This window comes from Spodoptera frugiperda, chromosome 5 (genome assembly GCF_023101765.2).
Source record: "Spodoptera frugiperda isolate SF20-4 chromosome 5, AGI-APGP_CSIRO_Sfru_2.0, whole genome shotgun sequence".
Lineage (NCBI taxonomy): Eukaryota > Metazoa > Arthropoda > Insecta > Lepidoptera > Noctuidae > Spodoptera > Spodoptera frugiperda.
The window spans coordinates 11,345,928-11,371,480 of record NC_064216.1 but is presented as its reverse complement, the minus strand read 5'-3'; the positions used below and the strand labels follow the sequence as shown (position 1 = coordinate 11,371,480).

At 36.8% G+C, this 25,553-nt stretch overlaps 2 protein-coding genes across 4 annotated transcripts in view; one reads left to right on the top strand and one right to left on the bottom strand.

Annotated features, from left to right (window-relative positions):
• Positions 1-217: 217 nt before the first annotated feature.
• LOC126910701 (uncharacterized) lies at positions 218-2,331 on the bottom strand. The gene is made up of 2 exons (XM_050693813.1): positions 2,121-2,331; positions 218-1,866 (listed from the first exon to the last, which is right to left on the bottom strand). Exons 1-2 carry the CDS (start codon positions 2,329-2,331, stop codon positions 218-220), a joined length of 1,860 nt encoding a protein of 619 aa, XP_050549770.1.
• A 1,609-nt stretch (positions 2,332-3,940) lies between these two features.
• Positions 3,941-25,553, top strand: part of LOC118271759 (potassium voltage-gated channel protein Shaw) — a 255,565-nt gene continuing 233,952 nt past the window's right edge. Inside the window, exon 1 of one of the 3 annotated variants that reach the window (XM_050693717.1) lies at positions 3,941-4,279. In XM_050693717.1, coding sequence (XP_050549674.1) covers positions 4,236-4,279 — 44 coding nt within the window. In that variant the 5' untranslated portion in view covers positions 3,941-4,235. The remainder of the gene's footprint in view (positions 4,280-25,553) is intronic. The other 2 variants (XM_050693715.1, XM_050693716.1) reach the window with 2 other exon arrangements.

Genomic DNA, 25,553 nt, shown 5'->3' with positions numbered 1-25,553 from the left:
ATAAATTCGCGAAGGGTGTGATTTATTATCCGTTGGTATACGATCGGGGAGTTCGTCAAACCATACGGCATTTTCAGGAATTCGTAGTGCCCTTCTGGTGTGACGAATCCCGTCACGTGAACGGAGCTCTCTTTGATTCGAATCTGGTGGAAACCAGTAGCCATGTCTAAGCTGCTGAAGAAGGTGTAGCGACCCAACCGATCAATGTGGTCGTCTATCAGGGGAGAGGATATCTCTCCTTTTCAGTGATACGATTGAGCGCCCTGTAGTCGACACACATTCGGTCGGACCCATCCTTCTTCTTCACCAGTATTATGGGGCTGGCGTACTCTGATCGTGATTCCCTGATGATGCCTTTATCCAATAAATCTCTAATTATTTCGCGTACTACGAGTTTCTCGTTATAAGAGAGCTTGTACGGTCGGTATACGATGGGAGTGGTATTAGTTAGTTTGATCTCCATGTAACCAGTTGTAACTGTACTCGTCGCGGTACCAGTGATAAGAAAGTTTGAAAATTTGTTAATCACAGACATCAGAGAATCACGCAGAGCGCCTTGCAAAGGGGTATTGACCAACGTTTGGTCAAGACGTAGAACTTCGTTCACACAAGCAGGAGTATCGCTAGCTCGAGTGATGTACTGTCTGTCTTTGGTGCGTACGTACGTTACCCCGTCGCGGTTAAGGACGTCTGTTCCAATAATAAGAGAAGTGTTCATACATGACTTTGGCACTACCACTAGGTCAGTTTCTATAGAAATGTCACTAAGCTCAATAGTTGCCGTAATGAACGAAGAAGCTACGATTTCCCGCTCGCTTATACCCTTGAGAACGCAGTGTGTTGGTTTAACTTGGCAAGAAAGGTGCTTCAGAACATCTGAAGAAATCAGCGACACGTTTTGGGCTCCACTATCTATGAGCGCGTCCATGGGGATACCCTGGACAACGGCCGTTACAATATCTGTCTTGTTATTTGCGTGACTCGCGCACAAATTAACATTTCGCTGGTTCCTTTGTTCTGAGCGGTTCTTGGCGAAGCACTTTTCTTCTGTGTGCCCCCTTTTCTTACAAAACGAGCATAGCAATTCGGATTTGCTAGCAGCAGTGGTATCGTTAACAGAGCCTTGTGTCCCAGATTTTACGGTAGACCTATCACTGGATTCTTTGCGAGTCTTTTTAATACAATTGCGACCCACATGTCCACGCTGGTTGCATATGTAACACTTGGGTCCGCGATCAAAAGATGAGTTCGAAGACGAATGTTTATTTGTCGCGGTACCACGAGAATCAGGTTTAGCGCGGTTCGGTTTCACGTAAATTGAAAGGAACGAGACTATATCTTCGGTTGCTAGGTTTGCATTCGCCGCGGCCGCTCTAATTTGTGGGTTATCAATACCACGTATGACGATAAGAGTTCGTAACTCATCGCTAAGACCCTTAACTATCCTTAAGCGTAACAAAGTACGGCGAGCGTATTCCGCATATGTCGTGTATTTGTCGGATGTCGTGTTCATTGCTTCGAATAAAATATTTGCGTAATCTAACTTCCGTGGACAAAGGGGTTTAAACTCAAGCTTAAAATTTGACCATGTTCGATCATTGGTGACCCATTCGTTGAGCCAAACTTTAGCATCGCCTTTAAGGCAGGAAGCTACTCGCGACAAACATTCATGGTCCCTCCAAGCGTTCGCGATCGCGGCTCGGTCCACTTCCTCGCACCATGCGTCAATATCGTGTATGTTCGGATCGAAATTAGATACGTAATAATTGTGCGACCTAGTAGGCTGCAAAGATCTCAAGGCTTCCGCGAGCATGGTCACAGTGGACACGGCTTCGGATCCGCGAGCGCTTGAGTTGTCCGCATGAACTGTCGTTGAAGAACCCTCGGAATTATTAATGCGGACTTGTTGCGGAACATCGCTCAAGACGTCGAGACTACGCGAACGCGAAGCGGCTTCACGAACCGGATCCTGCAGGTTTCCTTCAGTGTGAGAATTTGGCAAATTATTAGGCGTGGATATCGCGTTCGCACCGTTATGCTCGATAGCATCAAGCCTTGTCATAATATTACTGAGAGTGTCTTGTAACGAGTTATTAGTACGTGGAGTCACTGACGGGTACCTTGCACGCGGGGGTGTATGTGGAGATCGAGATCTAGAATGGCGGTGGTCCCGAGCCTCGCGGCGGCGACAATACGTGCTTTCCTCGGAGTCGCTACGCTCCCGACGACGGTTCCGTCGTGATCTACGGCGCGACCTACATTCGGTTTCACTGCTAGGGGACTCGTCTCGCGAAACGCGTTGAGATCGACCTCGTGAACGACGACGTTCATGGCTTCCCGGCATGATGAGCACAAAGATTCGGTATTAAATCACAATCACACACGTAAAATATCAAAATGATAAGCGAAAACCAAAAGTGAAATTTGCGGGTAGAAAAATATTTTGATATTTTGTTCCTTGAATGTTTTTACTGGTAATCTAGTGGGCAATTAAAGCTGTTCTTTATCCCACTTCTGATTTTAGGAATCAGAAGTTTGGATATTTAAAAAAAAACGCAACACACAACCAAAATTATACAACTCTTTATTTTTTTTATTTAGGAACAAAATAACAAACACGAAAAGTAACCTTATCTACCGCAAATCACTACACATTGAATTAGCACATAAATTATCAAAGAAATAATAAGAAAGTACATAAGAATACAAAAATATAAGTCTCACGATCCTTGAGCGATGTAACCTCTTCGACGACTCTCGAGCAAATGGGCTTGAGAACGGTGTGAAGTTTGCTTTTATAGACTATTAAAAGCTGTTATTCCTTGACTTCTAACAGTAGTTATTAAGTCCAAGTTGGAAATATGCAGACAGATGCAATAGGAGTTTCAGATGACTGTGTTCCAATAAATGTAGGTGGAAGATCAAAAATTGTTGCAGATTCTATTCGTATGTAGTGCAATTGGTTTCTAGTAATTTGAACCAGTAACATGAGAGATAGGTATATAGGAGTTGAAATAAAACATTGGAACTGAAATAAAACTTGTACTGTCATGTCTTTTATCCCCGATGGAGTAGGTAGAGGTGCACATTACGGCACGTAATGCCGCAATATAATGTACACCCATTTTTCACCATTTGTGTTATATTAAGTACTAGGTTATAGGGGCAGGTTATATGGCAAAATAGGCTCACCTATTTTGCCATATAGGGGCACAATTCCAGATTTCGTGTTTACTACTGACAAAATTTTTGAAAAACCGAAAAAAGTCCAGTAATACTTTGCCCGACCCGGGAATTGAAACCGAGACCCCTTTTTTGGCAGTCGCACTTGTGATCACTCAACCAACGAGGCAGTCTGAAACTGAAATAAATATTTCTTATAAAACGAAGCTTGGTTTACCAATTATATGCAGACATATCGTTGGTAGACGACGAATGTAAACATTAGATCATGAAAGTAATAAAATCGATGATATGATTAACGACTGCCTCGTTGGCCGAATGGTCGTAAGTGCGACTGTGAAAAGTGGGTGTAGATTGTGCAGTGGCATTACGTGCTATGTGCACCTCTGCCTACCCCTTGAGGGATAAAAGGCGATACGATACGGAGACGATGACGATTTAGTTTAAGATATACGGGAGAGGATATTCAGTTGTATGCGGATGTGTATATCCTAAGGCATTCAGTCAGTTACATCGTCATTATTATTTTGTAGTAACCTCCAGCCATACTTATTCTGGATCATACTGATATATTTTTAGTTAACCTTATACTCTACAAGCCCGTTTAATGAGGCATACATATAAACTACAAATTGTAGAGCTCCCACACTAAACGGAGGCGTCATCCCCATTTAAAATCATTGCAAATTCAACATTTACGTAAGTGATGTTGAATGAAAAAACCGCTAAAAGCGTGCCCGGTGGCTTCATCATAAACTTGAAAGGCGCAAAAGGGGTCGACTGCAGTGCGTGCAGGGCTACAGGTGGGGGGGTAAATTCGCCCCCTTCATCTCATTTCATCTCAGTGCCGAGTGGACGGCCGAGGGAAACGCACGCGTCCGCGCGTCCCGCCGTCGCAAAACCACGCGCAAACCGTCAACAGTTCGCGTTCTAGTGTCATTTTCAAAATTTCGAATTCGATTCGCCATTTTATTTGTAACGGTTTCTGTCTGTGATTGTTATAGTGTTGTGAAATAGTTTCCAATGTTTATTACTGTGAGCATTTAACAGGAATGGATGGAGAGAATCGTATCATTTTGAACGTTGGCGGTATAAGGTGGGTATTGTGTTTTTAGTTAACATTCGGTTTAAAGAAATTTATTTCTCATAAGAACTTACAGTTCACTTATAATGAGATACAAAAGTTATACAGTTAATTCGGTACAAAACAATTTTCTCCACAGTAGTAGCAGTTATATGTACATTACTGCAACAAACTCCGATGTCATGTAAAACAAAAGATATTTGAGCGAGTGTTCGATTTTTGAATTTGTCACTGGCAGTAGAGATTAGGAATATGAAATAAAGTCTGAAAGAAAGACAGAAAGAAAAAGCATTTATTCGACAGAAGATACATACAAAAAATTATTTAAAACATACACACAAATACTACTATAATACAAAATGTGTATTAATTAAAAAAAAAACTTAAAAGAGTAAATACAAGAACAAAGAAACAGCAAAATAGAAGATAACAGTGTAAATAAAATAAAAAATAGTAATTAAATATCAATATAAACAATTGCGCGTGCCCATGTCAAAATGGGCTCTATCTCAGCATAGACTGGCGTTGGTATGACAAAAGGGTGTCCCTCTATTATATGGGAATCTTAACATAACTGGAGAAATAGAAGGTATTAAGTATGTTATGATCGGTCACTAAGAGGTGTCTGAGATTTGAGCTTAAGGTTAGAAAAAGTATTAGAATTTTTTAAATACTCATAAGTAGAAGTCTTATAGAAGGGTTTAAAAGTACTTGTAACCGACATAAGGAAATTAAAAGTACTTGTAACCTGCTTAAAAAGACTGTTGATGAAGCGAAAGAGGTATGTAAGATTCGTAGCAATTGGTTTTTCATTGTCTCTGCCTATCCTCATGGGAGACAGGCGAGAGGTTATGTTTGAGCCCAATTTGAGGTGGTCTGATGGCTACTGTAAATCGCAGCTATGTGGAATATGGATGTGTGTCGGGGATTATAAGGCATGGCGTTATATGTATGCATGTTTGTTTGTTTGTTTCACTTTAAATCATGTCGGACAAAGCCGCTTTAGTCTGTGTGAATAGAGCTGAATTGATTTTCATAGGAATTGTGTAAGCCTGTGTTTTCACTGTTTTTCCGTGTGCAAAAATGTGTGGCCGTTTGTAGAGCATATTTATTGGCTTTTCCTGGGCTATTTGGCTGGTTATCGGTATTATCCATTTTCAATTTATATTGTGTGGAAGAACTTAGTTACTAAGTAAACAGTAAAACAGGGTGAATACAATTTGAGGGGTAAATAAATACAGAAGAGGTGTTAGTAAGTGTTTTGAAAATGTTCTAACATGTATTCACCCCATTACTGTATCTATTCAGCCTTTGAATTTTACGGTAATAATTTTAATCACACATCACATCACATCAACAGCCTATAAGTGGCCACTGCCGACCAAAGGCCTCTTCTCACACGGAGAAGGTTTGACCATTTAATCACGACGTTACTTGCTGTTGGTAGGTATTGAACCCGCGACTTCATACATAAGAAGCAGGCGTCTTATACCACTGGGTTACCACGACATCGTTATATTATATTAGTTACTTTATATTTCCCAAATAACTAATGATTTCTGAACCACACCGAGTAATTGAGGCAGTAGCAATTTTCCAGATGGTGTACAATTAGATTATCTTATAACTTGAGGAGTAATGAAGCTTGTTACAATCGCCTCGTCTTTGATTGCTGATTAGTTTCGGAAAATGAAAATATTGCTTGTTGTTATCCGGTTTTGTTATGAAATTCTTGTTGTTTGAGTTGTGTGATTAGTGTAAATGGAGTATAATAAAAATGGATATAATATTTGTTTTGAGTCATTTATGTGGTTACTCAAATCGAAGTAGAAATTAATGTTTTTATATGAGGAGTTGTAAAATGTAAAATTAGCTACAAACACACTTAAATTGCACTTGTTTAGACAAGTACACTCTTTTAGTTTCAAGCAATGGTAAAAGCTTATATTCATGAGCACCATTCCGCGACACACACTAGTCGAGTTCCTTGTCAAATAATTACGTGAGTAAGCCGAAAAACATAATAATAATTAATTAATTTAATATGACTCACAAAAGTTATAATATAAACATTTAAGTTATGTTTATATTCTTTGTATTGTAATAATACTAATTCAAGAATAAGAATCATCCAGTTTAATAAATTAATCCATTTTAGGTAAGAACCTAAAATCACACCGTAATTCATCACGCCCCGTTACAAAACAAATTCTCACAATACGACAATTATACCGAATTAACAATGAGCCTTACCTTCAAAATATCAACACCATTTTAATTAATTAAACGTAAATCTTTAGCCTGTAATATTCAGCCGTCGCGCGACGATCTCCGGCCACCGCAAGTGCCTGCGGACGGCGAGCAAGGGTAGCTCGCCGCCCAAACAAGAACCAGACCCGTACGTGAAACGCGATGCGTTCTGCGAGCGCCTCAAAGAGCCATCAGACCACCACAGATGAGGCCCAGTAGGGCTGATGCCGACCCGGAGCTGCGGACTGCCTAACGGGTTACCGGGGCTCCGGCTCGAAAAGCAGGAGTAGGAACTGGGTGGTTTTTAGTCAGTAAGACTCTGACACTCGTTTCGCGTCGCCCAAGGAGGGAGAAATCATTGGATTATTTTCCCCCCTTAAAAATACCTTCAAAATATCAACACAATTTTAATGAAACGTAAATCTGTAGCCTGTAATATTAAGATATATTTATTTGGGTCATGCTACGTTATATTTCATGATTAGCTAAACAAACAAACACACACAATCCCTTGAGGAATGGAGTTAAAACATTTACCTTTTGTAGGAAAACTTGGATTAGGCTGCTTGTCTACCAGAGATGAGCTATGCTATGAAGATGTATGTTACGAAGATGTGAAACTATGTGACTGTTTCTCCTGATGCTAAGCTACGTAGCTCTGTAAAGTAAGATGTGCAGCTCGGGTATGTGATGTATCGATAGTAGGGTAGCCATCCATAGCATGCATCTTTCCATAAAATTAAAGCGAGAATGAAGTCATTTATTTAAAACGGTATTAAGCAAAACTATTAGTGGTTAAGTCCTAATTTAAACCTTTTGAAGTAACTTCTCTGAATTCGCTTTTCTAGCCGTTACTGACTTACAAGGTGGTAACTAAACCGCCTCTAAAATATCAGCTTTATACTCATAACGTCTGAAGCCCTACGTACAATTAAGGCAGCCAATCAAGTATTAGCAAATTTGTACAGGCTCAATGGCATTTTCCTTGAAAGCAGTACACATGAAGGTACACAAAACCAGTATAAACTGACCGTCGAGTGTGAGGAAAGATCATACAATGCGAGGCCAAGATAAACTGGTTTTGTTTAGCTTGATGAGTCGTCGTGTGTACAATATTGCCTCACTGAGGGATTCGAAGCTAAATAAACAGTTCTGAGGTATCAAAACCTCAATTTGTTTATGAATAATAAAAGTATGTTTATCCATTTCTCGGTTGAAAGAAGTAATTTATTTTATTTTTAAGAAATGGGAGGTTAGAAAAATAATATGGGCCCCGTTCTTCTCTTATTTATTTTGTTTTATCTGGCTGTGTTGGGAGGGTCAGGGTTGGGTTTTTTAAGTGTTTATTATACTTACTAGCGACTCCAGTTCTGCTTGGCCCCTATTGATTGTAGCGGCATGTTTTATGACGAAAAATGGACTATCCAACACAAAAAATAATTATTCCATGCTATTTAGAGAGAGGAGAGGTAAGATTATTGTTTATTTGCATTAAAAAACTTGAAATCAAAATTTTATTATATTTTAGTAGCAGCGCGGCATCGCCGCGTCGTGTGTCGCAGAATGCTGCTCATGAATGTGAGCTTCTAGCATAGCCTGAAACTAGTCGAGTTCCTCGTCAAACAGTTACGTGAGTAAGCCAATAACATACTAATTGACTTGAAACCACTTGAAAGACTGAATTAAAACATTTCTTAAGCCATGGGTAGTTTACTTTTCAGGGACCAACATAATCTATCCTATACAAATATTTGTACAATTTTTATGGCATAGGAGGAAAACGAACAGATAGATTGTTCTAACCTGATTTCCTGATAGTTGTACAAAAATAAAGTTCAAGTGATGTGTTAGTTCCAATATAATTTAAAATTTCCTAGTTGAGATGGGAATTGCATAATAATTTTTAATTTCTAGAACTTTCTAGAACATTTTCGTGGAAAATTTAATTAAACTTTTCGGACGAAGTTGAAATCTATTTATGAGTTTTTCTATTTTAAAATATGAAAACATACTTTGATATAGTTTAATCGTAATAATGGTGTATTTGAACTGAGTACGAAGTAAGCTGATTGCATATCAAGTCATTTTGTAAGGGGCTTCTTAAGGATTACTCTTGATGTGAACATGTAAAGGTGGAACGTCTGTCTGTCTGTCTGTCACAAGAACAGGACAATCTCTGTAGTCTTTGTAGTTTGATTGCTATGTTATGTGTTCTGGAAAGTAAATGTAACTTAACCATAAGGTTTTCTAAGGGACAGACAGAATGTGCGTTTGCAATATACAGAAGAAACCAGAAAGAAAGAAAGAAAGAAAGAAGGAATACTGTTTATTTGTACCGTTACAAGGTATTACAGGCAATAAATAAATAACCGGTACGGTGCAAAAAGGACACTGCTCAGCTAAAATGCCATGCCATAAATGCCAATATAAATATTAATCCCATACATTTTTTTTAATGGGACAAGCCCTCCACAACCTCCCATACCCATAATCCCATATAGTTGTGAACTATTTGCCGTACACTGGGTATACATCAAAAAGTAAAAATCAAAATTCCAATAATACTTTACCCTAACCAGGAATGCAATCCCAATCCGGAGCTGCGGACTACCTACTACTTAGCGGGTTACCGGGGCTCCGGAACGAAAAGCAGGAGTAGGAACGGGGTGGTTTATAGTCAGTAAGAGTCTGATACATTCGATGGTATTTCCCCCCTTTAAAAAGGAGTAATAATAATCTTAGGAGGCTGGCGTTGGGCGGATGGATTAAGGGCCTGATGCAGAAGGCAGTACTACGAAACGGCAAGTATTGTGAGGAGGTTCCTGTCTCTGGAGCCCTAACCACCGGTAGCTTGGGTCATGCTCCCGCTACTGGTCGGCTTCTATTTTTATATTTTTAAATGTTATTTTGTTTTTTATTTTTATAAGTAATGTTTAAATATATAATTTTAGAGTGTTTTAAATAAATATATGTAAATCCAGGGTAATACCAGGAATTGTAACCGAAACTCAATCAAAGAGTTAGTCAGCTTATTCATGGATTTCTTACACAAATAATTTGACTGATACAAGTCAGTCATACATCAGTCTACAGTCAGTCAGATTTTCTAAGGAAATCTGGGTCTGTAAACAAGTAAATTAATACTAGGAGCAGTAATAATTCTATGTAAAAGTGACTAGCTACTTTTCGAACTAAACCCAACATTTTCAAGATAAAGCGAGAATATCAAAAATCTCAAGGAAAACATTTTCAACATAACGTAAAAAAGGGAAATGAGACTTAATAGTGTTGGAATTAGGTCCTAATTTAAGTGGGGAGCGTCCATTTAATTTTCTTGGTGACGTAACTCAGTGAGATTTGTAGAACAGTTAGTTATCAGAAGTACTATTGTTTATTTTATTTTGTAGAAACGTTTTTTAGTTGTAACTAGTTGGTTTTCTGTCCAATTTTTGTTTTGTTTAGTTTTGAGGAAGGCTTCGTTTCAACTAGTTGTTTTTGGTGTTAATATTATAGAATTCTCTGGTGGGTAGTAGATGTCGGATAGTTTTGTATGTATGTGTGTATGCAGGATAGAACTAATTTCAACTTCCACTAGCGTTATTCTGAAATGTTAAATTACTTACATAAAATAAAAAAAGGAATAGGAATTTATAGTCCAGTAAAATTTTACATACAAATAACCTCACGCCTGTCTCCCATGGGGGTAGGCGCTTTTTACACACTTCTTTCGCTTCATTACACAGTTATTAATCTTTTCATGCTTGGTGGTCTTATATAAAAAAGGTAGTTACAGTAAAGATGTTAATTCAAAACATTACTGAAATTAAATTTACAATTACTTTTCAACTTTCATGTTTTTTATTTAAAAAAAACATTGCACCATTTATTATTATCTTCTGTATCATGAGATGCGTTTACAAACATACAAGTGCACATACACATGACACCAAGACTCGACATAACAATTTTTGGATTACCTACACAAAAAATTACTCCGTGCGGGAATTAAACCCGCTACACGTTGCGTCACAGACGGTTTCCAAGCTACCGCGCCAACCGTGCAGCCAATTCACGGACACATGACATCCAGACCCGTAACAATAATATATGGATCACATAGAGTTGATTGAACACATTGAGTAGGATTGACGTTATCGATACATCGATACATCAGGCCTTTCAATGACTTTCATTAAATGTACGCACAGACGGACAGAACTATTTTTGTTCTTAATTAATTAACACATGGTACCATGTTACACTCTCATTCTATAGGCGTGTTGTCCAGAAGTAGATACTTTGTATTGATTGATTTTTTGTTATAATGAAAAATCTAAAACGTTAATACTGTAACAAGCGGGTTGATTCAATCAATACACAGGATTGAAAGTATTTATTTTCATCTATAATATAAAATAAGTCGGATTTTCTTTCCTGACGCTATAACTCCAGATACGCTCGAACCGAATTCCACGGTTTTGCATTCGTTGGAAAGGTTTCAGGCTGCGTGAGGTAAAGGCAAAAGTCAAGAAAATCCAAGAAAATGGCAGGAAAGCAGGGAAATCATTGTTGGCGAAACGAAGTTCAAAGGTTTACTAGTAGTTACTAAATTGGGTAGATGCCTGATTTTTAACACGTATTTTTTATTTTCTTTCGGAAACAAACACTTTTGACGCGTGACGTCACTTTTACGTACGGTTTATACGCAGAATTGACGTATTTTCTCCCACTCCTAAACTTCGATTAATTTTATCGAAGTATTGGTATCTTATATGACAAAATAGAAATATACGTGTCTAGTATTTTTTCATTGTCTAACTGACGGACTAATTAAATTTTTAATATTCATACCCCATCATCATCCCTATCTATTAATAATGTATGCTTCTTAACGATGCTGTATCTTTTGGAATCATTGATAGTCATCTGTACTGCACCAATCTTTTTTCGTACCTACAAGCATAAATACCTAGTAGTAGTATGCTTTTAAATACATCATACATAATCTATGCATCCTGTCGGCACGGAACCCTAAAAAATAATGAGGGCTTATCAAAATTTTATACTTATTCTGGATAAAAAAAATGTTCTATTAATAGGAAACCTTATCAGCATTATGTAATGATGGTCATCGGATGCGATGAACGTTGAAGAGTTTGTGTGAGTTTAACTAGGTTAAAAGAAAACCTTAAACCATGGAAAAGTACGCAAAATACCTTTACATTTAGGTACCATTTTCCTAATGAAACAGTGTTTAAACAAACCTGTTTGGTCAATGGGACTAGTAATGGTTACTAGGTGCAACTTATACTATAAACTAGGTATAACCTATTTTGATACCCTTTTTTTGAGGGGGAAGATCATCCATCTGCAGCATATGCCGTTAAAAAAATTAGAAATTTGACCGATGTAAATACAGCGCGATTAGTATACTTTAGTTATTTTCATAGTATCATGTCATATGGTATCCTCCTGTGGGGAAATGCTGCTGACATTCAGTCTGTCTTTGTGCTGCAGAAAAGAGCCATTCGATCAATTTATAATCTTAGTCCGAGGCACTCTCTTAGGGAATTATTTAAAGAAATTAATATATTGACTGTTCCTTCTCAATACATTTATGAAAATGTAATGTATGTTCACAAAAACATTAATTTATTCAAAAAGTATTGTGATATACATAATATAAACACTAGAAATAAAAACAAATATATTGTTCCCACTACTAGACTTAAGAAAATAAGTGGTTCGTTCAGATGTCAATGCATACGCTTTTACAATAAAATTCCCAGCGATATTCAAAGTTTGAGCCTGAATAAATTTAAAAATGTTATTAAAGAAAAACTGTATAGTAAAGCTTTTTATAAAATTAAAGACTACTTAGATGATAGTCAGGCTTGGGAGTGAGCCGCTATAATGTCCACACAGGTCATGTTGACATGTTTGTAACACAAGTTACATTTTTATACAATTTGACATGATATACATTAATATCATTCGATATTTTTTGTTTTCACATATTATTTTTAAAATTGTTAGTTTGAGGACCGTGCGAGAGTTTGCCTAGTCATTTCACTTTTAGTTAATTATATTCTGACAGTGTGAGCATTTGTGTGGCCTACCCAAATGTTCTTTTGGTAGGTATTGTTCGTCGGATCATTCAGCAACAGCCGTCAGCTGAGCTCATTGTAAACTGACACATGCGTGCTGCCATCTGAACAGGTCCGCTCAAACTGCTGTGGTTCTTTCCTCAAAAGACCACTACAGAATAAACTTGCACGGTTCTCCGACATCTTTAATTGATTTTGTCTGGACTTTAAAAGAGACTATGACCTCTGAGTTTGTTTCGGCATTTCTTCTCAGAGTAGTCGGATAGGAAATGCCGGCCTCATCTAGCTATTTGAAATATTGACGTGTAAAAGTGTTATTTTATAATCTATTTACAGAAATAAATATCATTTATCATTTATCATTTATCATTTAATGGCTCCTCCCGCCTAGAAGAAGTGTCAGTCTCTTACTGACTAAAAACCGCCCCATTTTTACTCCTGCTTTTCGAGCCAGGCATGAGCCCTACTGGGCCCTATTTATGGTGATCTGATGACTCTTTGAGACGCTAAATGCGACGCGCCATACGGGTTCGCTTCTGGTCGGATGGCGAGCTACCCTTGCTCGCCGTCCGCAGACCCGCACTTACGGTGGCTATTTTGATACCATAGACAATTATTTTAGTGAGTAACAATATTAAAATATCTTTCGGAACATCTTCCACGTACAAAAAAAGAAACTAGACTAACAAGAACCTGAATAAAACATAGGTACAAAGTCAGCACTAAAATCGCCATTAACAAGGTCTAGAACTTTAATAGGAAGTCTAGAATTTTCTTAACATTTTAATTTCTCGCTGGGTAAGCAGAAGTCCGGTGCTAATTGCTTGGAAAACCTAATGAGTTACTCCTGGCTTTTGTCGGGTTTGCACGCCTTTATCACGGTAACTTTTCAGCGAGGTAAGTAGATATATGTTTTCCTGATGTTTGTTTGATGATTAGGGATTGAAGTTGTTTCTGTTGCCAAAAAAGTATTATTTAAGTTTGTGTTTAAAATTAAGTACTATATGTATAGTGACAAAACAAATTCGATTTATTTATAAGAAGTGTGTTTTAAAAATATTAATTTAGACTAATAATAAGTACTAGCTTTTGTCCGCGGTCTCGTCTGTGTTCCGCAGGACTATGTGTTACTTTAGACCATACTCTACCTCTGTTCCAATCCGTCTCTTCTAATCTAGATCCCTTTATCCGTTTTGACATAAAGAGTAACAAACAAACATGATTCTCAGTTACATGTGACTTGTTTTAACGTAACATCCCCACCTATTACACGGGACTTACAATATTAATTGATTAAAGTAGGTGTATAGGTATACTGTACAGTTGCATTACGTGTTATGATATGCACCTCTGTCTACCCCTCCGGGGATAAAAGGTGTGACGATTTAACACAACACTATTACTACATGTACTAAATAATTTCAAACTATTAGAGCTCTAATCGAGTATTTAGACTAAGTAACTTACGTAGCTGTACAATGTTCCCATCGTAAATCTAAAATCTTAACTCAAAAGTTGCATTACCAATTAATACACAAAAAAATATTGAAAGGAAAGGTCAATAACTTTTCAATAAGTGGGGGGAAATGTGAAAAGATCCTCACTTATACCGAGTTGTCTCTAACATCGTCACGAACGGCGCAACGTGTGTCGAAACCTAAGGCGTTCCCTTTGTGTACTGAATACTAATCCACCTGTTTTACTGCCTACCTACTTCTGCTTCTTTATGGGCGTTGATATGTCCTGGAGATAAAGGTATTGATTATTATTATTTATTTGTCTATTTTCTTAAGGTTTCCTTCCGTGCTAAAATTAGTTAAAAGTTAAATTTAAAGTTGGCGCGGTGGCTGTTCACATCCACAAATTGTTGTTTCGAGTCTGGGTGTCATGTGTATGTGAACTTGTATGTTTGTAAACGCACCCACGACACAGGAGAAAATCCTAGTGTGGGGCAAAGTTTAACAAAGAAAAAAATCTTGAAAATCGCTCATCTAGCAACAAAACTAAAAATACAAAGTCGTAATTTCAAACTAACACGATCTGATTATATCGATATCACTCTGCATATCCCACGCATTAGCTGGTAAACTAATAAAACGCCTGTCGACACCCAAACACAAAACAACAGTCGCATTACTTCACATGCAGTGTTTATAGATACAGTTTGATTTAACCAGTGGGAGTATACTGGGAACTATAGACTGGAAATAAATGAGAAATTGTATAAAATACTTCGGGGAATGTATATTTCTAGCTTTCTAGAGAAATGGCTTTTTTAAATGAAAGAATAATTCAAAGTCAAAGTATTTATTTTAATTAATCCTAAATTAGGCACTTTTGAAACGTCAAATTGAATTGTCCGTCAGTCTGTCTGTCAGTGAAGCTAGGCGCTCGTTCCAAAGTGAGGTTTGTCCTTCCAATTACTGTGGTTTCTGACAGGGTGATTGACCACTGAAGGGTTAAGCAGAGGTGCACGTTATGAGATGTAATGCCACTGTACAATTAACACTCACTTTTCAACATTTGTGTGATAAGTCCTATGTAATAGGGGGTGAGACTATTGCCACATACTCGGCACAATTCCAGACTCCGTGCTACTACTAAGAAATTTTCAAAAAAACCGAAAAAAAACCCAGCTTTACTTTGCCCGACCCTGGAATCGAACCCGAGACCCCTTGTCCAGCAGTCGCACTTGGAACCACTCGACCAACGAGTCCACGTGTAACCTTCCATTATATTTAGATACAAAACCGACAGTATTACCAAAAAAACATGATCAAACATACATACATAAAGATGTTCCCAAAATCTACTCATATATTCTTCTGTAGTAGCGAGATCCATTAGTATCCTGAGTGGCACTTCTTGTGTGATCAATCAGGTTCGGCCTTGGAACCAGGCCTAAAGTGACGAAGTGGCTTATTTGAGGCATTGAAGACCTTTTATCATTATAATAAGGATGTTCCTAAATAGAAGTACTTGGGAGTTATAAGGGGATGGGTCTTGTTGAATGGTTATAAGTATTTTGATTTTTTTTGACTGATGTGTAGTAATCTTTTCCACCTGAGTTAAAGGGAAATCCAGTTATGACATCTCCTCTTTGTATTTACTTCATGGATTTGACTTCTGAATGGTGAAAAGTGGATGTCACATTGTAAAGTTAAATGTTAATGTGTTAAGCAGGGATGGGGATTTTTGATTTAACAACAACAATACTACTGGCTATATGCTACTGAACTCAAGTGAAAACAACGCGATTGATCATTTGTTATTAATAAGGATATTCTTATGCGGATTTTTTATATACTTTCTAACAATCTGTCTTATTTATCTAAGCTTGATGTCGATTGTATGTATGCACATCCTGATGCATGTAAGATATGATTGACAATATGATCTTACATTAAAAAGCAGTCTTTAGCCAGTGGCTTCGCTCTTATTTCCGTGAATAAAAAATAGCCTATGTGTTATTCAAAATCTACCCCTGAAACAAATTTTATCCCGATCCCTTCAGCCGTTTTGAGTAATAAAGTATAATAGTGACAAACATTCGCACAATCTCACAAACTGAAACATTTATAATAATTAGTAAGATTCTTTACAATAAATTGAAAAAATGTTCTATACATAATTAATGGAAATTTAAATGAATTGACTTATCATTGCAGTTCTCAACAAAGTAAATTGTAATAAATTGAAATTCCCCCCCTCCCCCAAACGTTGATTTCTTTCCGACATATTTCCTTAAAAGGCCTACTGATTGAAATAAACCTGTTCTCTGAGTGCCGATAAAATGTGAATGTTTTATATACAAATGTAAATATTTGATGACTGAATCTAAAGCTTTTTGCTGTTGTTGTTGTATGGGTGAGGTTTTTTATCTGATTCGTTCCCAAAATTGGGACTACTGACTTGAGTAAAAGGTTTAATTTTCGGTTAAAACAAATGTTTATTTGATATTGTTTAAACCGGAATCAAATTTGCTGGATTTGTTTTGTAGCTTACAATAATTGTATCAACATCTCCGATTGAAAACAAATTTCAGATATTTTATCAGTAAAAAATAAATGTTTTTATGGTATAAACCGATAAACTAGCAGATGGATCACCTGATGGTAAGCAATCGCCGCCTCCCATAGACACCCGAAACACCAGAGGCGTTACAAGTGCGTTACTTGTCTTTTGGGGGTTAGGAATTTAAGGATTATTGGGTAATTGGGCCTTCGGTAACCTCAAACACAACGCAAGCGTTGTTTCACGTCGGTTTTCTGTGAGGCTGTGGTATCACTCCGATCGAGCCGGCCCATTCGTGCCGAAGCATGGCTTTCCTACTTATGTTCTTACTGTTCAACGATATAAACTCGAACAGGTACTTTGAAAATAAATAGGTAACAGATTTACATTTCATAAAACGATTTAAATCTAAAATCACACGTAAATACTTTTCGAGAACCAATCCAACCAATGGCTTACCGAAATCGCATCATGGAACCAGTAAGCGATGATTCCAGTTCGCTGGACTCATTCAGGACTGGTCTCAATTCCAGAAAGGAATGGAATGGAATTGAGGAAAGGAATGGGTAGGGATAAGGCTTTGTCATCTCTCATTTACTTTAGGGTCTGCCTAATAATACGTTTTGAATACATTTAAGAGTATTTTGCTGGAATAGTATTTAAGGGTTATGTAAGGTTGAGTAAGCAAGTATGATGAATGTAACGTATCATCAATAGCCTATAAGTGGCCACTGCTGACCAAAGGCCTCTTCTCACACGGAAGTTTTTGAGCATTAATCACCACGCTTGCTCAAAACTTACATATAATCAGAAAATTATAAGCACAGGTTTCCTCACGATGATTTCCTTCACCATTTGTCAGTGGTGTCTAAATAATTTTAGAAAGTACATATAACTCCTACCTTTCAACTTCTCTATTACTACATACATAGTAATTAAAAAGTAAAGTAAAAACCACTACAAAATAGAGGCAGGCCACATTTATCTGGTCTTAGCGACCTTGACCGCGTTAAGTGTGTCACTAGTGCATTTTCTTTCCGACTATCCGAATAGATGCGTCCCCATTCGTTGTCGATAAAAACCCGTTTTCGCGTTCCATTTTTTCAAATTGAAAATGGAAGCTGTAGGATTTTGGTTCTGTGGAATAGAGTGCTCGTAGATGATAAAATGCGGATTTAATTCGTTGAATATTTTTTATGTGTTTTATGTTCTTAGTCTCAAATATGTAGGAGGTGCTTTAAAACGAGTATTGAAAGTGAGTTTGCATTGGGCTATTAATTATGTTCTAGCTTCAGCCAGTGGTTTCACCCACGTTTTATGGGATAAAAAGAGGCCTATTTGTTATTCCAGACCATAATCTATACCTGTTCTAAATTTGTTCTCCTTGTGCTGTTTTGACGTGTAATACTAACAAACGAACAAATAAACAAACATAAACTTTCGCATTTACAAAATAAAGTAGTATGCACTTACCTTTTAAGAATATAGTGAACTTTATTTATATTACAAAAGGGTATAATTTACATCGCTACAGATATGTAATTATATATAGAAGCATGGTGCACTTATGGTTATTAACAAGTAATCTCAAAAAAGTCACCCATTTTCCGCAATTTTCAGAAAGGGTACATTTTCAAAATGATCCTCAATAAAACCTCCAGTCGAGGGTCTGAACGCCTCACTCACACAAACCCATTCTGCGTGAACATCCTTAATCATATCTGACTTGAACTTCAGAGTTACATGGATGACGTATGGCGAGCCCTGGCGTCATGGAGTATAACGTTGTAGAGTACCACCTGGTGGAAAACCGAAAAAGATTTTTTTATCTTGTATTGTTATTTCTAGTATTGTTTGTTCTCATAAATATAACATGAATCTGCTCACTGCAATAATGCCCATGTTGTTTTAAAAGGGCTCATAATAATTTATATTTCATATATTCAATTGCACAGAATCACATAATAAATAAAACAATCTACGTCACTTCTAGGTACGCTTTATACGTAGAAATGACATATTTGCTCCCACTCCTAAACTTTCGTTTCGTTTTATCTGAGTAATGTTATCTTATATGCCGAAAAAAAATACGTGTCTAATATTTATTCATTGCCTAACTGACGGACTTATCTAACAGATTTTTATTTGTCATACCCTATCATCATCCCTATTCTATCAAAGTGCCAGTATGTGAATTAATTGATAAAATATTTTAGAGATGGTACTCCACACCATCACACTCCATGCCAACCAATACTTTAGTCAATTTATTGGGTGTGACGTCACAACCCCGTCCCATCAAATGCGGCGTTTAACCTCACATTTATTCATAAAAATATAGCGTTGTATGTCTGTGTGTTGAGAGATTCTGCAGGTGAGTATTGATTTCGGTTTATGTGTTTTTAAAGGGTTATTGAGTTTTGAGTTCGATTTTATGACGGTGTTACGTAGCTGGAATGAACGGATGATTTTGGATTAAATGCTTTGTGCTTACATGTATTAAGAGTCCCGCTGTGTTCTGAAATTAGGCGAGCTTTTCTCAATTTTTTATGAGATTTTCGATTCGAAATGCTTTTTTCAGTTGGTTGATTCAAATATAAAACGTGTTTGTTTATTTATTTCATGTTTGAGCTTCAAGTTCGATTTTATGACGTTGTTTTGATTGAATGAGTTTAGTTTAAATGCTTTGTACTTAAATATGTTTCGAGTGTTAAGAGTTCCGTTGTGTCTTGAAATTAGTCGAGCTTTTTTAACTCAATTATTTTCAATGAATGTTTTTTTGAGTAAAACGTATCTCTTTGTTTATTTCATCTAAACATCTGTGTTAAATGTTAACTCTTTCTTTGGCCTTCAAGAAAGCAAGCAATCTAAGTTGGTTTAAAGTATTAGTTAGTTAATATTGAATAGAGCTCTGTTTTATGGAGACCTCTAACGTATAAAATATTCAAGAACAAAGCAATATTTTTACCAACAGGTAAAAGTAATAAATCATCTAACTAATGAAAATCCACATACAAAACTGTATTGAAATTTATCCCCGAAGGGGTAGGCAGAGGTGCACATTACGACATGAAATGCGGCTATTCAATATACACCCACTTTTTACCATTTGTGTTATAAGTCCCATGTAATAGGGGGTGACCCTATTGCCATATACTGGGCACAATTCCAGACTCTGTGCTACTGAGATATTCTCGAAAAACTGAAAAAATGTCCAGTAATACTTTGCCCGACACGGAAATCGAACCCCCTTGTCCGACAATCGTACTTGCGGCCACTCGACCAATGAGGCAGTCCTATAATACAATATCTAAAATTAGTCTAACAATGGATCCATCAATTTCTAACAACCTAGTACCCCAATGTGTTACAAGCACTCGTCCACATCGACCAATACAAAACCAATTTATCTTGGCCTCGCTTTGCAAGATCTTTCCGCACAATCGACGGTCAGTTTATACTGGTTTTGTTCAGCTTGATGTGTGGTCGTTTCAATACAATCCATAGTAACCTACTCTATTGTGTGATTTCGATTGATATCGCTCTGAAACATCGGTTTCATGTGAATATTTTAGCATAGTGCAGGTAATTTTATCTTTTGGTATTTTATTCTATGAAAGTGTAGGCAGAGATGCACAAAATGCTTATTTTGTGCTATTTATGATGAGCCGGGTTTGGAGACGGCGAGTAGGAACGACGTAGTTTTTAGTCAGTTTGCACCATAGGGGCTCCGGAGCAGGTCTAGTTAGAGGACTCGGTGCCCCTTATCGGTGCTGAAGGTGGCCACCGGGGTGGTTTTAGTAAGGTAAAAATCCCACACTCCCTAGTCTTTCTCCCCTCAAAAAGCTAGGCGCCTTTTGAAGGTTTCCCCCGTCACCAAAAAAAAAAAGTCTGACACTCAGTCGGTAGAATATTCTCTCTCTCACCCAGGCGGGAGAACTGAATTTCGGAAATGCTTTGCCCAATAACACTTTAGCTAAGTCAGGTGGACAGGGCCAATACAAGCCATTATGGCCACCAAATTAATGGGGCAGTCAACATAATGATTGCAATTAAAATCGGGAAACGGGAACAGCACATTCATATGAATATTTACAACAACAACAACGTCACGCCTTTTATCCCTGAAGGGGTGGGCAGAGGTTCACATTATGGCACGTTACGCCGATATACAATGTACTATACACTTACTTTTCACCATTTGTGTTATGTTATAAGTTCCATGTAATAGGGGGTGAGCCTATTGTCATATACTAAGCGCAATTCCAGACTCTGTGCTAATGCTGAGAATTTTTTGAAAAACCACAAACATCCCAAATACTCGACCAACGAGGCAGTCAATATGAATATTTGACCATTCTATTATTGTACCACTATTCACAAATGTATTATTCAAGTTCTGATTGAATACAAAACAGCCACAGAGTATAAACTTGCGCCACAGACTATAATACCGCAGTCTATCCACGTGCGGTGTTAACACACCGTTTTTGGGCATTTAAAATTCTTTTTAGTCTGTGGTCTCGTCTTTGCTTTGTACACTGTGAACGTTTGCGTCAAAAGGACTAGGATGGTTCACTTGTTGATTTTTGAAATGGTTTTTAGTCTAGATAGTGGTTTATTTGTGATAACATAGAATCGACAAAAGGCGAAATAAGCTATCTAGTTTATTTTGGCAACAATTATTTTTGTTCTGGAAATATTAAAGGTAAATGATAAATGATAAATGATATTTATTTTGCAAATAGGTTATAAAATAACACTTTTACACGTCAATCTCTTAAATAACTAGATGAGGCCGGCATTTCCTATCTGACTACTCTGAGAAGAAATGCCGAAACAAACTCAGAGGTCATAGTCTCTTTTAAAGTCCAGACAAAATCAATTAAAGATGTCGGAGAACCGTGCAAGTTGATTCTGTAGTGGTCTTTTGAGGAAAGAACCACAGCAGTTTGAGCGGACCTGTTCAGATGGCAGCACGCATGTGTCAGTTTACAATCAGCTCAGCTGACGGCTGTTGCTGAATGATCCGACGAACAACACTAACCAAAAGAACATTTGGGTAGGCCACACAAATGCTCAAACTGTCAGAATATAATTTACTAAAAATAAAATGACTAGCAAAAGTCTCACACGGTCCTCAAACTAACAATTTTAAAAGGAAATATAAAAATATAAAAGGAAAAAAAAAATATAAAACAATGTCAAATTATGTTAATGTCAAATTGTATAAAAAATGTAACTATATGTTACAAACATGTCAGCAAGACCTGTGTGGACATTATAGCAGTTCATTCCCAAGCCTGACTATCCTCCAAGTAGTCTTTTATTTTATAAAAAGCTTTACTACAAAGTTTTTCTTTAATAATATTTTTAAATTTACCTAGGTTTAAACTTTGAATATGGCTGGGAATTTTATTGTAAAAGCGTATACATTGACATCTAAACGAACCGCTTATTTTCTTAAGTCTAGTAGTAGGAACAACATATTTATTTTTATTTCTAGTGTTGATATTGTGTATATCACTGTACTTTTTAAATAATTTTATGTTTTTATGAGCATACACTATATTTTCATAGATATATTGAGAGGCAACAGTCATTATATTAATTTCTTTAAATAGTTCCCTGAGAGAATGCCTCGGACTAAGATTATAAATTGATCGAATGGCTCGCTTCTGCAGCACAAAGACAGACTGAATGTCAGCAGCATTCCCCCACAGGAGAATACCATATGACATGATACTATGGAAATAACTAAAGTATACTAGACGCGCTGTATTTACATCAGTTAAATTTCTAATTTTTTTAACGGCATATGCTGCTGAGCTGAGCCTTTTCGACAACTTATCCATATGTGGGGCCCACTGTAGCTTAGCGTCTAGGGTTATACCTAAAAAGATAGCTGAATCTACAGGGTCCAACTCCCCGCCCTTGATTAGCACGCTGGTTTTGACATGCCTAACATTTGGTGTTGTGAATTTAATGCATTTAGTTTTTGATTCATTAAGTAGCAAGTTATTGACACTAAACCAGCGTACTATTTTTGAGAGAGCACTATTTACATGATCACTGACTAATTGTCCACGTTTGAGTTTAAATAATAAAGAGGTATCATCAGCAAACAGTACTATCCCATGGTTATCCTTTACAAGGTAAGGTAAGTCATTAATATAAATAAGAAATAAAAACGGACCGAGAATTGACCCCTGCGGAACACCCATCCTAACAACAGACCCGGCAGAAATTTTCCCGTTAATCTCAACTCTCTGAATTCTATTACTCAAGTAAGAGATAAGTAGGTCCAGAGAGTTGCCCCGCATTCCATAATGGGATAGCTTCCCGATCAGTGTTTCATGAAGGACACAATCGAACGCCTTGGATAAGTCACAAAACACCCAATGCGTCCCCCGAGTCCTCCCACGCGTCATATATGTGATTAAGAAGTTCAACACCGGCATCAGTTGTTGAACGACCCCTTGTAAATCCAAACTGGTTACCATGCAATAATTTATTTCTATTAAAAAATCTTTGCATCTGATTTAGAATAATTTTTTCAAAAATTTTACTGAATGTAGGTAGTACTGAAATAGGTCTAAAGTTAGTGGGGTCAGAAGTACTACCCGATTTAAATAACGGAGTTATTTTACTATTCTTCATGAGATCAGGAAACACACCACGATCAATACAGTTATTAAAAATTAAAGCTAATACAGGTGCCACAATAGTTATTACAGAGCTGGTAATGTACACAGAATTACCCCACAGGTCAGCAGTCTTTTTCTTATTCAAAGTATGGAACGTTTTAATTATATCTGTATAATCTATGTGTTCAAAATTGAAACTTGAATGGCAAGCTACAACATTTTCTTTTAGTAAAGATTCTGCGACAGTGGGTGATGAATTCAAGGACCTGGTAGTGGAAACAGGAATGTCCGAAAAGAAGTTTTCAAATGCGGCTGCAACTTCAGCATCTGATTTAATTACATTATTATCAATTACCAGATTATATTCACTACTTCTCCTTTTAGATCTTCCTGCTTCACCATTAATAATACTCCAGGTCGCTTTAATTACATTGGAACTGTTTTTTATTTTAGAGCTCAAATATAGTGATTTAGCAATAGAGCAAACTTTTTTAAACAATTTAGAATACTTCTTTACATATTCATTAAATTCAATTGTGTTTATAAATATCCTCTCGTTATAAAGCTCATATAGGCGTTTCCTACTTTTATAGATGCCAGTGGTTGCCATCTATAAAAGTAGGGTGGTAAAAATATACACTCAATCATTTTATTTGAATAGTATTTTTGTCTTTTTTGAAGAGGTGATAATAATCCTATAACTACCATGGGCAAGGCGAGAGGAAGTGTCAGACTCTTACTGATTAAAAACCAGCTCAGGTAAATCCACTAGGCAGTCCGCAGAATAGTATTTATCTACACTCTAAAAATAAATTAAAGTTAAAACCACCATTAAATTAGAAAAAACTTAAGTGATTTTTTTTCCAAAACCTTTTACCTTTTAAACCTTTTAATAAGTAAAACATTGCTTTTTCTCAAATAGATCCATGAAGCCATGTCAAAAGGAGGATTAATATACCAATACCAGGGATTTCAAATTAAAGGCATTTTCTGTATCAACAGAAAAGCGAAAAAAAGGGAGAAATTTTCCTCGTTGTAAATGGATTTTTATGTACAGAACCCCTTTAGGCTTAACGTTGGCTCGTTAACGTTTTCCCAGATAATTCACGGAACCCTATTTCCTTTGGTCCAGAGATGATTAATTCCTTTTTTTTGAGACAGTAATTATAAAATGTTTTGTACTGTTTTTCGGGTTAAATTGCCTAATTTCGTCGGTTTTTTGTTTTGGTAAGCAAGATTAGGAGGATTTTCGGGATTATTATAAGTTATATACACCTACAAAAATTTTAACGTCATCCTGGTTTGGGTTTGAAGTAATTTAAATATTAAGACTGTACCCTTAGTACGAGTTTGCTTTACGTTGAACGAAAATGATACGAGAGCGCGTTCGGCGCTCTGATTGGCCGGCGCGAATGAATCAACCAATAACGAAACTCTTGATAAGGGTACTAAATGGATTGAAATCTAGAATTTTAAAACTAGCATCTATAGCATATTTTATGTATACGCAAAGTCAATTTCCAAGTCAAAATTGTTTATTTCAAATAGACCAGAAAGGCAATGTAGAACGTCAAATTCAATATAATAGTATTAAAAATGTCCATCTGTCGGTCAGTCTCCAGTGACACTATTTGCTCGTTCTAAAGTGTAGATTCCTATGGAGAAGAACGAACAAGAAACTCCATAGGTTACTATAGGCACATAATACATACCTAGTGACCTATTATGCAGTAAAAAAATATTACCCACTAATTCAACATTCTCTCCATTTCTCCTCCTTTAATAAAAATTTACCTGTTTCTATAAAATTGCTATAAACGTCTCTAGGGTCCTCTTTATCTGCGTAGTTAGGTTCATCAAAATTAATTCGGTGATTTAGACCTGAAAGAAGCAATGAATAAATAAACTTAGGTAGATACTATTAAACAAATTGACTGCACGGTTAGCGGGGTGGCTGAGCAGTCGGCTACTACGCAACATAAAGGGTTTGATTCCCACACGCAAAAACTATTTCTGTGATCCACAAATGGTTATTTCGGGTTTGGGTGTCATGTGTATATAAACGTGATTAAGAAAAACAATATGTGAGCCACAAATCGCTCATTTTGTACAATAATTACTAAAAGTATATCACTTATAGTAAATTTAATTGTGTCAATATAAATAGTCTTTTCGCAAATTTTTAAATTTAAGCTGGTCGATTAAAAAATGCATGATTACATCATTGTTGCAACAAATGAGCGAAATTGACGACCACCGTCCAACGTG

Excerpts from the sequence above, each read along its gene's own strand:
- LOC126910701 (XM_050693813.1), bottom strand. The coding sequence starts at position 2,331 with ATGAACGTCGTCGTTCACGAGGTCGATCTCAACGCGTTTCGCGAGACG. Across the intron at positions 1,867-2,120 it reads CATACACCCCCGCGTGCAAG|TTCATGCGGACAACTCAAGC; the intron begins GTACCCGTCAGT and ends CTTCAACGACAG.